Source organism: Macrobrachium rosenbergii, chromosome 40 (assembly GCF_040412425.1).
Source record: "Macrobrachium rosenbergii isolate ZJJX-2024 chromosome 40, ASM4041242v1, whole genome shotgun sequence".
Taxonomy (NCBI): domain Eukaryota; kingdom Metazoa; phylum Arthropoda; class Malacostraca; order Decapoda; family Palaemonidae; genus Macrobrachium; species Macrobrachium rosenbergii.
Window position 1 is genome coordinate 12519873 of NC_089780.1, and position 15293 is coordinate 12535165.

Genomic DNA, 15293 nt, shown 5'->3' on the forward strand with positions numbered 1-15293 from the left:
TTTTTGAACCGAGGCTCATGTCTTTTTGGCAGACTTTTTTGAGGGGGAGGGGGCCAGACTACTGTAACTATTTACCGGTACACCAAATCGAATAACAGTATAACAAAGTGCCACTAAAACGCTACAGTCTACTCACGTACGCATTTAGCTTACTTGTAACGCCTTCATTGAAAGCAGAAACTTGAAAATCTTATAACTGATGAAATTCTCTCGAGTTACTCATGCAGGTTCACAGATGGCGTTTTCAAGTTCGACACTGCTTCGCCTACCGCATTGTTACTGGCGTAACCGTCCTTGTTGTAGGAAGACTCGTCAACCAAAAGTTTCGTCAGTGTTGGGGGGGATCAGTGGTAGTGAAGTTTTAATAGTTTGTGGGTTTTTCAATTTTAATGGCTTTCAAAATGTCTCTTGCTAATCTGGACTTATAAATAAGTGGCGTTGTTGTAAGGGTATTTAATATTGTCTTATTGAGTGGTTTTATTGGTGTTATTTAATCTCGGGTAAATTGGGGGCTCGGATGTGTTGAGCTCTGAAAAATTGCAAGGTCAAGAAAGAAACATTCACGGTAAGTCTTTTGAAACATTTATATATCACTAATTGGTTGTATTAAGGATCACCGGGCATGGTTGTGAAGGTTAGAGGTTGTTATTATAGGATTTAAGAAGCTGAACGTTACGTTAAATGCAATCATTTGTCTGTGAATTTAATAGTTTGATAGTCTTGATGCAGTTTTTAGGTCGTCAGTGCTCATGATAGCCCTTAGTAGGGCAATTATCGAATCGATATGGTAGACGGTACCAATTATGATGAGTAGCTGTTTGAAATTAGGTTGAATTGTTCTAAGATAATGTTTCGTTAATTTCTCCATTTCGAGTTAAACTTATTTTTAGAATTTTTACTTCTTGATAGTAGAAATCGTGCTTGTTGGTTTCTCAACTAGTGTTTTTAGTGGATATTTTTCAATTGGTTCCTTGGTTATAACGTTCATTGTTTTGACAAATTACAGTAAGCTGTTCGCCCATTGATTCTTGTGATCTTTTAAATAAACCTTCCGTACTCGCCTACGAATATTTTGGGAATCGATGGGAGAACTTGTTTAAGGTGGTGGAACCGGAAATTCGGGTTAGTACTATAATTCAACCCAAACAATAACGAGGTGACTTTCATATGCAAATCCTACTATAATCCATCGCAGATTTCCTATGGATTGTCCGGTCTTCATAGTCATTCTCACGGGGATGGTGCTAACCTAAACACTGTGCTCGTGGGAATGGTTGTGACGTTGTAGAAAGCGTGGACAAAAGTTGTGATTTTCTGGACAAATATTAGGAACAAATATGTGAAGTTGATAGTACCCATTCCCTTCATTTAAATTCCTCTCATAAATACAGAGGTCTCAAGACTGACTACAGAGTTGTAACTTCTTCCCAAACCGTACCTAGGGAATGTTTCCCCATTCCTGGAACGGACAACGTCAGCAAGTCTCGCCTTTGCATTGCACAGTTAATTCCTGTGTAAAGGTTGTAACAGAATTAAGGTTACCTAAACGGGATAGTTTAATTTTAGAGCACCATTAAGATTTTGACTTTTTTTTTTATTGTAAATAGGTAAAGGAGTGCTTAGGTAAAAGTGCTTTAATTCACATTAGATTTTGTAATTCTTTCAAAAACCCTCCAGAAATGCGTCCTTTAAGCATTTGCTAGAGTTCCTTAGTGCACAGGTATTTGTAAATCATACTGACTAGGAAATATCTTGAACAATTCTTTCCAGCGTGTTGCCAAGACAAATGGGACGTATATTTAATCTGGCTTTAATTTAATATATTGAGTAAAGTTGCTACGATTGTTTCATTCTCATAAGATAGCAATAGTTATTTCTTGCGGGTGTTAAACTGGCAGCCACTAGTTGAAAGGTAGACTCTAACCCGTTATTTCAGTATAATCCTTAAGGGATGCATTTTTTAAATAGTTGGAAGACTTTGTTAGACACTATATAATAGCTATATACATTCGACGTGAAAGTGTCTGGATAAGGACATTGGATAATTGGAGATTAAATATTGGCTCTTAATCAATGTGGTTTGCAGAAGGCTAATAAAAGTTTCAGATGTATCCTGAGCGAAGCGGTGCTACATTTCAGTAAAGTTTCAGTAGCCAAAGGGGCTGGGTCGCTTTCGACAAAGTGGGATGTGGCACCTAAACTTCAAACTAGTCAAAGAATTCCAATACTATGTGAAGTTGTATCCCACAGAATAAGTTATATCCTTTGAAGGAAAGTCTTTCCCCTACATCCTCTGGCAAGGCCCAGGTGGAATTTAGTTTCACCCCATGTTAGGTTACCTAACTGTATTGGTTAATATTCCCCACCGAAAAAGGAAAATGGGTTTTCTATCCCCCCTTCCCTGTGGTTGTTGATGCAGTCTTAGTTGTAATTTTAGGTGCAGTGCTAAAGTAATTTGCTTACAGAAGAAAGTTTTAAAAGTATGGGAATCGAAGGTTAGGAAACTTTGTGGGTTTCGTATGACTGTTTTAGTTTCGTATGACTATTCTAGTTTCTAGTATCATAGTTTGTGCTCCTTTGTTTTTGGTTAGATGGTTTATCGCCATAATTTTATTAAATCCATATCCAAAGGTTTCTAACTATATGCCTTCCCCATCTTCAAACTGTTATCCTTTGCATTTTTTAAATTAAATGTTCAGTGTACAATATACATAGTCTAGAGTTTGCAATTTTACTTTTAAGTTTCGTGTAAAAATGTTCCACTGTACCTAATTTAAAACCTTTAATCTTAATTTTTTTATCTTTCATACAAGATCTACCTTATATTTAGTGAATTTTCTTTAATCCTTCGCATTAGTCGTGTTATTGCAACGTTTACCAGAAACCTATTTCCATGCATAGTATGTAGATGACTTTGACAGTTAATCCTGATCTGTCAATTTGTCGCCGTACTATTCCATCTTTGATGGGCAATTGAATTCAGGCAGAGCCGTAATAGCCGTCCGTGTGTGAAGCTAGGGGAGGATTATTAAGTGTATTTTGTTCCAGATATCTAATTTTTTTTATCAAATAGTTATTAGGTGTTTAATATTGAGAAACTGCTTTTGATTCTTCATTCTCTCGTATTTTTCAGTTAGAGCTAAAATAAGACTTGCATGGATGCACTAGTTTCTTTTGATTTAAATCAATTATTCCAGAGTCACTTGTACTTGTTTTTCAAATTAACCTGTTAAACTTTAGATTAATTATTGTAATTTTTCCAGTAAGCTGTTAAACTAAATGTAATGGTTTTCCAGTTAAGTCATAATTTTATCGGCAGTGGTATTTATATGGTATATGGTTGCAATATATTAGTATACGCTGGTATCTGGTTGCAATCTACATTAGTATACGTTGGTATCTAAGACCACAATGGGTATGTTAACATGCTTTAAAATCGTGCATTTTATTAGTTTTCAGGTATGTTTACCAGGTTTCGATGTTTTCTTGCCTCACCACTCCTTTTTCTACCCTTTTTCTCCCATTACGAGAACGTACTAATTGTATATTACTTTTTTTTTAGATGGCTTCCTTAGCTGCTAAGTCTTCAGGAACAGTGAGTTATTTACTGTGGGCCGTATTGTGGACTCTAACAGATGCCATACCGTTGGGTAAGTTTGATACTGAAGATTTTTAGTGTACGTGGGCAAATGCTGCATAACTTATACCTTTCTGTTAATATGAAGTGTACCATTGAGGTGAGGTTAACTTAAGTGAAAGGTTTTTCTCAATGTTCCTTTCCCATACTGAAAATTAGTCTTGAATAAACCTTAGCTTGCAATTTTTGGGGGGAAATTCCAGTATATCAATATCTTCGTTTATGAAAGTTCATAGCTCTTGCTTAGAAAAAAGGTAATTCAGTTTTAAGCTACTGATGGCAAATGCAATGAAACGAGTTCTTTAGAACTTTTAAGAAATTATATATGACCGCAGCAACTCAAAAATTTCAACAATGGTGTTGAAGTTTCACCTTTCATCTTTTGATTTTTTGTTTCCCTATCCTGGTGTAAAGTTAATGGTCAGACTTAATTTATATAGAGTTTTATCAATGTCTATTAGGTAAGTTAAATATACCGACATCTAAACTATAATTTAAAAGATCTGTGCGTTGGCTGCTGTCAGGTTTCATTAAAATTTTTAATATCCACTTTGTAATGATTAAATGCACTTGTCTTTGGTATCGAGCAGTTCCTAATTCCTGTATAACATTAGGTTGTTAGTGATTGAGATAATGTTTCATCACCCGTTCTTAATTTTTTGTGTAGAGCAAAACAAATTGCTTACAAATTAAGCAAGCGTATACTAACACCTACCACAACTTATCTCTCTAATCACCAACTTCACTTGGTTTCAATCTCCCTTTATTCAATTTGTTTAGGAACTGTTTTTGTTCCCCAGTTTATCAGTGAACATTTCCGCCGAGCAGTGGTTAAATTCTGTAAAACGGAAGCACTGTATACATGATGGCTGTTAGAGCCTCTGGTACTTTGACATCTCTGCTCAGTAAATTTGCGTTTTAGGTTCGAAAGTGAACGTCTGGGTAACGAGGGTGTTTTTTTTTCAAAGTTCAAACCACCTTTAGAATGTAAGTGAATATTTTTGGTAGTTAATGCAGCTCTATAAAGCCTTGACCGAAATTGTAATAAATTCTCGCAACTAAAAAGAATAATTTATCAAATATCAAATATATACTATAGAGGGCCATATGATTTTAGTTTGAATTTTTTTATAAAAGTGTTAATTCAATGGTAAATGCTGATTGAGAGGAGATACCAAAATGCTAGTAGGCTTTGCTGTCTAGATAGGGCAAAAAGATTAATATTTTGCTGTGTAAATATTGACTATACTCTATTTCCTTCTTTACCAACTAGGCGTGGGTGTTACACCAAAGGACACCGTCTCTGCATTGACCTTCGTTCCCCTTCCTGAAAGCTGTTGCTTCAACGGGTTAAAGTTCAGTCATGGTGACGTGGTGATGAGCATTCCGGAGTCCTGCCAGCAATTAGTATGCAGTTACGGTTTTATAGAGTCCCGTCAGCACGGCGAAGTAGGAGATGCGGACTGTGAGTAATGGCGTTTGTCTGAGAATGTGGCGCAGGAAGTTTTGTATGACTTGTAAAGTGAGGTTTGGATGTAAGAATAGACTATTGCTTTAGTATAACGAAAGTCCATAGACTCATTGAAGTTTTCCTAATTGCTGTAGTGTCAGGATTTTGAAAATTTATTTGAAAACTTACTCTGTAGTCGATCCTTCAACGCTGAAGTTTTCATAATAGCTGTATTGTCAAGAATTTGAACATTAGTCTCTAGTCTTAATTTCACTAGAGGTCAAATTGTATATTGACCAGTATGTTTAACTTGGAACTTCCCTTGAATATTAGTTGTCGAGGCTACTGGCTCTTAACAAATTCCATTCCAGGCTGCGAATTTGACGGCCAACTGTATTCAGACTGTTCGGAATTGTCTGGTCAATGCTTCCCCTTAATCTGTCGCAAAGGAAAGTGGGTGGCTGAAGGCTCAATCAACGATTGCTGTGAGTAAAGGATTTTCCTGTTGTAATTTTCGTTGGGTAAGATTCAAAACCAAATGACAGTAGGTTTAAAATATTTGTCAAATTGCTGGTAAAAAGGAATTTACTGAATGGTATGACTCTGATCATTATAAAGTACTTTTAAGAATGTTTGCACTAGGTATTTAGAGCATATACATATTAAATATTTAAACTTATTGAACAGGTAAGCACTGTTCTCTATTCAACGACCCCCACATATCCACCTTTGACGGTGTCCGGTACGATTGGCATGGAGTTTGTAATTATTCGGTTGCCCAGGAAGGCTTCGTTAAGCTGCCATCTTTCGCAGTGTACAGCGATTTCAACGCCTGCAATGGAAGGGCATCTTGCTTGTCCCAGAGTACATTTAAGGACAATCCCAATACCGCCATCACTTTGAATAATTATAACGTGTTTACGGTAATGCTGTCTACAACGGAGTGATTTCGTTGTCAGTTTTGTCCTTTGACTTCAGATAAGTGACCTGAATTGCTTCTCTAAATTAGAGACTGTACTTGGGCAGTCTATTTCTTGATGCTTAACTACATAGTCTTTTCAGATAATTGTGAATGGAGAACAGTTCGTGGTACCTGAGCAGGGGGTCCACGCAGTGGTAACATCTGGGGGTGTTCATCCGGTATTAGCATGGAGGGTGGACGGTTGTATTATTTTGGTTGGGTCATCCAAAATTTCTGTAAGTTTTCCTAAAGGTTGTACATGAATTAGTTACTTGTCTGTGTGGAGCATAGCGTTTATAAAATCGGTTATTTGCCTGTGTGGTACATAGCGTAAAGTAAGACGCACATTCCCCGGTAGGACTAGTGTTTTGTTTATTGATTCTTTGGAAACGGCTAACTTAAACATTTAGCCTCACGAGGTGAACTGTAGGCATTAAGTAAGGTTCTTCGCAGTCTCTTCGGCCCCTAGCTGCAGCCTCTTTAATTTTACTTACATTCATATCTTCCATTTTTACTTACCACCCTCTAACAATTGTTTTATAGTTCATAGTAAGACTGCAAGGTTGAGGTTTTCCTCTTATTACACCTTTGAAAACTTGCTCTCGTGGGTCCCAGTGCTTGGCCTTTGGATTAAATTTTATATTCAATTTACCTCTTTTTAATTTTCTTTTTACAAGGTAATGCACTGCCAACATCGTCTAGACGTCTGGGCTCATCCAAATCTTGCTGAAAATCTGTACGGACTGTGCGGCAGTTTCAACTATTACCAGAGCGACGATTTCACTGCACGTGGAGGCAAAGTTCATCCTCTTACGTACTGGCCCCTTGCATTCTGTCATTCTTGGTTGGTAAGTTGGTCTGTGCTTTGGGCAAATCTGAACATTTTACTTCTCCGTATAGCGAAGAATACTTTTTTTTTTAATGCTCATAACATTTATGTATTTGAAAGTGACTTTATCTGGTGGTTGTGTGCTTAGGGAAGATTATCTGGTGGTTGTGTGCTTAGGGAAGATTGTTATTTTTTTAAAGTTACCCTAATTTCTTTTACTTCAAGTTTGAAAGGTGCAGATAGTTTCTTGTGATTGTTAGGTTGCTTTAAATTACTTTAAATTGCCTTTGTGACACTGTACACGTTCTTGTTGAATACTGCACAACTTTTTTCTATTATAGCTTCCTCAGTTTCCCATATTTTGAGTTGCTTTTAATTGCTTTCCCCTTGTAATTCTGTATGCATTCTTATCAGTTTTCCTGAGCTGGAGTTCCTTTGAAATTTACTTAAATTTTTCTACTATTGAATATCTGCACGGAAGTAGTTTTTTTATCTTGGAGTAACTCAGTTGACATTACCCTTAACATTGCAGTTTCTTGACTCCTGTATTCTGGAGTAAAATTATTCTATTCAGATTTCCTGTAGGAACTTTTTCCTTGCCTCTGGTACAGATTTTTCCTTGATCACATCTTGCTTCTCTAATTTACTCTAATTCGCCAGTAGTTTAAACAGAATTCGTAGTTATATCTTAGCCTTTTTTTAGTATTACTTGTGCAGGGCTTTACTTGTAGTAAAGTTACTTGAATGCAAAACTTACCGTACGTATGGGAAGATCTAGTGCACACACGACACTTTAGTTAGTTTCTTCTGCTTTCTTGGCGCTTTATCTGAATTTCACAGGCTACTTTGAATAAAGTGTTTAGTGTCGGAAGTTGCTTTAGTTTGTCCATATTTTGCAGTTTACTAAATAGAGGACTAATCTGTGTGTTAGTCCTATATATTAGGGTCCCAGGAATATATCCCCTCGAGTGTCTGAAGATCGAGGTTGTGGTGTGCAATTTTTTCTCGCAAAGGTCAGATTTGAGTTTAAATTTTCCTAATTCATAAATGAGATTAGGATGGAGAAAAGTATGATTATGTTGAAATTTAACCAGGGTATGTTCAGTTCACAGCAGATTAGAAAGGGATACTAAACTTCGAGTAAATTGCTAAAATCTCACTGGTATCTTCGGGTAAAAAATGGCACAGTTAAGTTTCACCCGAATTCCTAAAATCCGATGCACAGACTGAAACCAGCTTCCTGCGTTTTGCGTCCCGGCAAAGTGACTTGGACAGTCTCTTGAGGGCCCGAAGCTAGCTTGAAGTATACATTAGTTTAACCAGACCACTGAGCTGATTAATAGCTCTCCTAGGGGTAGCCCGAAGGCTTATTTTACGTGGCTAAGAACCAGTTGGTTACCTAGCAATGGGACCCACCGCTTATTGTGGAATCCGAACCACATACCGAGAAATGATTTTTTCACCAGAAATAAATTCCTCTAATTCTTCATTGGTCGGCCAGAGACACACTAACTGGGGCCTAGCAGAGTGCTAGGCCTAGAGCTCTACAGACACTCCCGACGAGGAACTGAAGCTCGCTTGAATCGTTCCTCTGGGTTTATGGAAGACTGTGTGTGTGTGTGTGTGTGTGTGTAGTACATTAAACTTAATTTTTAACTCTTCAATTTCTCCGTCCTACCTAGGCCTTTGAGCAGCCCAGGCCGCAGTGTTTCACGAGGTGTGACAAGTGCAGCGAATTGACTACGGTTAGTGCTTTCTGAAATTTAGCATATGAATGTATGTAAGTTTTGTATAGAAGTATTACCAGTTCATGCGCCAGGTTACATTTTTCTGTAAAAAGCAAGGTGCAAATTTGATTAGTATTGAAGATAATTCTGAGCATTTTTACCCTTCAGATCGACCCGTGCCTTGCATCGGAAAACCAAAGAAAAGGCTACTTGGATACTTGTAGGAACACTCTTAAAGCAGTAGTACGTCCAGAACAATTCGGTCATAATGTAGGTGAGTTTTCAGAGTATTGATACTCTCCTAGTTCTCTATTCGGTGCTTACGAAGGTTCTGTAAAGGCTCTGTACATGTGAACTATTTCTAGCCTGTTGTATGAAAGCGGTGGTTACCTTCTCTTAAAAAGTTGGTATGATTTTTAGGTCAGAGCCCACGTTTTGAAACCAGAAGTGTAAACATTTTCCACCGATCTCAAGGAATGGGATAAAGCTGAAGATTTTTTAAGTCCGCACAGGTTTCTTGTACAAATTTTTATTTTTACATTTTTCAAGGATCATTTCAAGTGGCTATTTCCTTAGCGCTGTAGACGTCAGCATGTCCAACTTAACAAATGGGGTTGTTCAGATAGCATTAGAAGTGAGCATGCTTAGTCTGGGGTATGGGAGGAAACCTATTTTTCTATCTCTCTCGTTTTGCCACTTCTGACTAACTCTTGAAATATTTCTGAAACTTTAAAAGTGAATTTTTGCGTACCCCTTTCAGACACGTGTATGTTCGATCTTTGCATGATGTATCAAAGTGGCAAGAGTGCAGCAGAAGTTGCAGAATGGCTGAGGGAGCTGCAGAATATTGCCCGTATCAGCAAGAAAATTATCGATAACAACAGAGGTAAGTTTTTCTGCCTGTAAGCTATTGCATGGTGTTAATGCCTAAAGTTTTAGCTTACCACATGTATTCCTATTTGTTTTGCTAACTGGTTGTTTTCTGAATCTTTATGGATAAAGAATGCATCTCTTTTAGAGTACTGTTGGGAACCACAGTCAGCATAGTAATGGTAATTTTAAAGTGCGTGATAATTTTTGTTAATATTTTGAGCGGGTCATCGTGGAAATGAAAGTCATATTGGACATTAAGTTTTTGACAGATTACTCACAGCTCATTTAGTTTAATTAAACTAGGAGATTCTTTCATTTGAGGAAAGAACCTGAAATGTTAACCTACCGAGATAAACCAAGGAAAGCGTTAGGTCTTTAAATTCATTTTTACATCGACATGGTCAGGTGTACATTAGGTAAAATCCAATAATGATTCCACATAATTTAGGTCACTCGGACAACTTTGTTGAAACGTTGTTTACGGCTTGGTTTTAGCATTTAGGCAAACTGGCCATGATATTCCAATTTCATTTTTGATGTATCAATGATTTAGGATAATCTATTACTGATGGGATCTGTTACTGTATAGTTTTAGCGAAGTTTTTGGTGTATCGATGATTTAGGATCTATTACTGATGGTATCTATTACTGTATAGTTTTGTAAAGTTATGGCTTGTCGACAAACCCTTATTGGCGTGCTTTGTAACTTCAGCAATTTTATGTGCCTTCTGTATTGAAAAACCACTACTTTACTTAATACTTTTTTCTATCCCTTAAGAGCTAGGATTTGACAGAACTGGCTTCAAACCTGTGGCAGCACCTGGAGAGGAAACCTCGCCATGCCTTGAGGTTGACAGCGTAACAGGTGGCGTTTCAACTACTTACGTCGTTTGGCAAATCTATGGGGATGTTACCTCCATTTATCCTAATTCTACAATATACTGGACTACAACTTCCACCTCTGGTATATATTCGACATACACTGTAACAGTTACGTCGGTTTCGACAACGAGAGTAGACTCTATTTCAGTGACGACAACATCGTCCCTCACTACGTATACACTGACCACTACAAGAACAGATGTTATAGTCTCTTCGATAGTATTAACCTCCACCACAACGTTAGTTCAGACAACTGAAATAACAATTTCGAGGCCCATAACTACAACTGTTTTATCAGGATCTGCTCTAACTACAGTAACAAAAGTAACTACGGTGCTGGATGTGTCGTCGATTCGGATAACCCCGTTAGCCTCAACAGAAGTAGTTATTGTACATCCTGTGACCACTGTTTACACAACATCCACCAGTACAGTTCGAGTAACCACCACTACGACTACTATTGTACTGACTAGGCCTACTGTGACCATTGTCCTATCGACCACCTACTACACAACTGAAGTCAGAACATCTGTGAGCGTGTTTCTTGCTACTGTTACTTCCAGGCCTATAGTGAGTACCTATTCAACGGTCAGCATCACAACAACACTTACCCTTACTGTACCGCAGGTAATCACATCAAGCGTATTTGTGACCTTGACAACGTTTACTACCCAGACCATAACTTCACTGACAACTGTCGTCCTTCAAATTCCAGTGACCACGACATTAACATCACTGACTACAATAACATCTGTAACAACCCCAGTCATCACCACTTTCACAACACTGACGAGAACTGATGTGATCACAAACACAGACACCGTGACTAGAACAGAAGTTAGTACGTCTGTTCTTGTGTCCCCAATTACTAGTACGATTACAGTTACTGAAACCAGCGTGACTGTAACTTCTCCTTTGGTAATCTACACAACCACGTCTCAGACAGTAGTTACCACTACTGCTACAGTGATTGATAATAAGGCAATTACGATTGTATCTTTCACTACTGTGACTAGTTTAACAAGACCAGTGACCACCACCATTTTAACATCAACTACCTTATCAACTCTAACACTAACCAGACCATTAACAACAGTTATCACATCGACAGTATTTACTAATGTAGTAAGCCTGACAAGAATAAGTTTAACTACTACATCTTTCACACTCACAACTCTCACATCAATTACAGAGTCACTTGTGACTGTATATTCAACTTTAACAAGGGTTACCACAACAGCTGTTCTTTCTACCACTACTTTAACAACCATTGTAATTACCAGACCATTCATAACTACAATAACAACCAGTTTAACATTGACCACAAGTACTAGTTTCTTGACTACAACACTGGTTACTGTAACCACTGGAACAGTAACAACAATTGTTAGACCTACAAATGTTGTTTTTACCACAATGACAATTGTTACTAGACCAATTGAAGTAACAACTGTAACAACAATCACAACATTGACAAGAACTGTGTTTACTACTGTACTGACGATTACCACTTCAACCTTCCAGGATATAACAAGACCTGTAATCACTACATATACTACTTTGTTCACTACCACCACATTAACCCTTGTAACACTAACAAGGACAACTGTTATGGAAACACACATACTTACTTTTAGTGCTGTATATTCAACTGAAATATCCTATACTACAATTACTAGTACATTCATTCCAGCTCCTTACATATCGACCATCATAGTTGACACAACTGACACATCCTTTGTTACACAAACTGCGCTGGAGACCTTGATAACAAAGACAACATTGACATCTACTACAACAGTGTACACGATTACTAGTCCTATTACTGTGAGCACTATAGTAACTTCAACTACTGTAGATGTTCCAGCAACGACACTTACAGTAACAAGTGTTGTGATTTACACAGCAAATATTCCTAAATATGTAACTGAAATCGTTGGGGTGACAACATTATATACCACTATATCTACCCCTGTAACAATTACAATTCCTGTTTACAATACATTTAGTACTATTGTAACAATTTCTACCTACACTACACTTACTAAGCTTACCACCGTTTTAACACTGGAGAGAACTGGTATTGCTACGGTTACAACTCCTTTTGTCAGCACTGTAAAAACCACAGTAGTTCAAGAATATACTACCACCAGGCCACAATTAACTCTAATAACCCCGAGAACTTTCAGCACTACCCTGACCATCACAGCACCATCTAGAATTACTTTTAGTCTAGCCACACTACCAACAGTAGCTGTCTGCCTACCAACTGATGCGGTTTATAAAACTGTAGCTAGGCTTCCCAGAGCTTTTCCCACTTCCTCTTATTCCTGCTGGGATACCATAATATGTATGCTAAGTTAAGTCTCAAAGGTTGAACATGAAACATTATGCTAACCATGTCTGTGATGTATAACATTTTGCCAATATATTTTATCCATTTTTATCTCTGGAGTAATCCTGTATTTATAATCCTACAAACTTGTTACTGAGCTAGTAGTTGGAGACTTTATAAAGCATATTTTGATATAAATAAATTTTAGTGTAATATTGTTGATCATTCTTACAATTACCTTGGTGGCAATATTTTTGGTAACCATATGTTTATAAATGGTGCCCTGTCATATCTTGATATAGAGCACCCTTTTGGTGGCTATTATTGTCAGGATAATCTTGAGAGCTTAATGGGTTAATACCCTTGTCACTAATCTGTCTTGTGAAGTACTTGGTAGTCCACACTTTTCAATTAAGATTTTAGCAGAAAAATTAATCCTGCCATTATCAGTAGTGTTATGCTTAACTGTCTAGCTTTTACCACACCAAAAATATATCGCCTTCGCTTAAGTCAAATTAGTGAGGGTGTTGTATTTCTAGACCAATAGTTTTAATCTATGGAAGTTTTCATGCAATTATTGCATGAAATTGTGAAATGTATAAGGATTACAAATGATTGAATCTCTTAAAAATATTCGCCTAACGCTGTGCATGAAGCTGTAATCCATCGATCAAAGATACGGGGTGTTTGTTCTTGACGAAAAGATGAATGACAACATTGGTGGATTACTATGAAATTCTTAGGCATTACAAGTTTTGGACTGGGTTTTTCATACTTCTATTTTATGAGATTTTATATTCCATGCAGTTTTACAATATCTGGAGAAACAGCGTTCACATAAATTTGTGAAGAAAGTTAATGTGCTTCTCAAAGCCCTGCAGGAAAGTAATATAATGTAGTTATGGATAGTGTTAAGTGTTTATATCGTGCAGCAGTGACATTCAAAATCCCCATTTGACTTATAATTGACTACAAAATGCTGTAAGGCTGACGTCCACGGACTGAAAATATGGAAAGTCTTCCATCACTGTCAAAATTGTTAAATATCCATGAAGTAGATGAGGTTCAAATTGAAGTGATTTTGCAGTAAATAGTTGGGTGCTACAGGTGTATTATCACCACTATTTGCTCTAGCAGTTTCCCCTTCTCATGGCAAACTAGTTCCAGAGATGTTGGGCTAGAATTGGTTACAGGTTATCAATGAAATTGAAAGGCAGCAGAAAGTCGAAAGCCTTTAATTTAATGCCATCTGGTAAAGCCAAAAGGTAAACTGGAAACCTTCACGGCAAACAAAATTGGTGTAATACAGCCCTTTGAAAAAAATTGCTAAAAGGAAGAATGTGTAACATTGTAGTGTAACGGATCTTTGCCATGCACGGCGAAAATCGTGGAACAGTGTGTAGCATAGATTGAGGCAAGCACTAGTAACTGAAATTCATGGAGGCAATGAATCTGATGCTAGTCGTGTACGAGTGAATAAAGGGTCAACAGTTTATCTTGTAAATTTTGATATATGTTGAATTGTTGAACCGGATTTTGTCATTATTCGTTAGTAACAGTTGAATGCCCATTGTAGGAGGTATATCTTTAAAAAACAACTTAAAGATATTCATTTTAACGTCATAGAACAAAAAATCTGCACTTCGATGGTTTTCAGAAAGAATAGAATTTTTTAAACTGGCCTGGTATGTTTTGTTTTGGGTATGTGTTTTGTTTAACTCTTCCAGAAGGAATATCAAAATAACATTTTAAAGTGTTGATCTTGTCTAGAAATGCATTTGCACAATTATGCCAGGTTTTCTTATTAAAGGCACCGAAGGGTACTTACAAAATGCATGTAATGGCATATGTGCCTGCCTTCTCTTTGATGACATGACAATGTTTGATCCCAGTGAGCACACGGGATTTAAGAGTTATTGAATTGTTGACAATGACTACGAGGAGCCAGTGGACAGACTTCTTTTTCTGTAAAATGAGTGTTACCTGTGCGTTTATTTGTCTTTGGGGATTTATGGGTGAATAGTAGAGATACTGCTTTAAGGATTGGGGGAAAAGGATTAGTTAGTCATAAACTGCGTTTACATATGTGATATTTAATGTCTAGAGTTTTGTGACATATGCTAAAAATTTAAATAATTACAAACCTTAGACACTTGAAAATGCCTGATGTAACAATATTTCATCTATGTTGTGTATAACATGCATTTTGCTGATATTGACAGCCGTGGGTGCAAGGGCCTTTGATTAAAATTTAAGCCCACCACCTGGGATGCAGATCACAAACATGTATAAGCTTTTATAACATATGATTGGCCCTGTGAATGTAAGGTGTCTACTTGCGCCTCTGTTTATAAAGCTAAACACGAAACGTGATCAATAACGTTTGAACCTGAGAGTTACGGGAATATTCAGATCTATTCCCAAGGAGTTAGTTGAAATTCCAGCAATAGCAAGGCTAAAGAGTCCAAGATGGCACAATGAAATGTGTGATAGAATGGTAAAACAAGAGTAGAACTGACTCACAGAGGAACTGAACCAGGGAAGGTACCAGAATCTCTACTAAGTGATTTTCAACTTGTCCACGGAAACAGAGGTCTTG

General features: G+C 37.2%; 1 protein-coding gene across 1 annotated transcript; it reads left to right on the plus strand.

Moving 5' to 3' along the window:
- Positions 1 to 270: 270 nt before the first annotated feature.
- LOC136826123 (uncharacterized) lies at positions 271 to 12909 on the plus strand. The gene is made up of 11 exons (XM_067083110.1): positions 271 to 565; positions 3563 to 3650; positions 4911 to 5102; positions 5459 to 5572; positions 5775 to 6010; positions 6150 to 6284; positions 6726 to 6896; positions 8560 to 8622; positions 8773 to 8878; positions 9365 to 9490; positions 10256 to 12909. The coding sequence occupies exons 2-11, from the start codon at positions 3563 to 3565 to the stop codon at positions 12721 to 12723; spliced, it is 3699 nt and encodes a 1232-aa protein (XP_066939211.1). The 5' UTR covers positions 271 to 565; the 3' UTR covers positions 12724 to 12909.
- The last annotated feature ends 2384 nt before the right edge of the window (positions 12910 to 15293 follow it).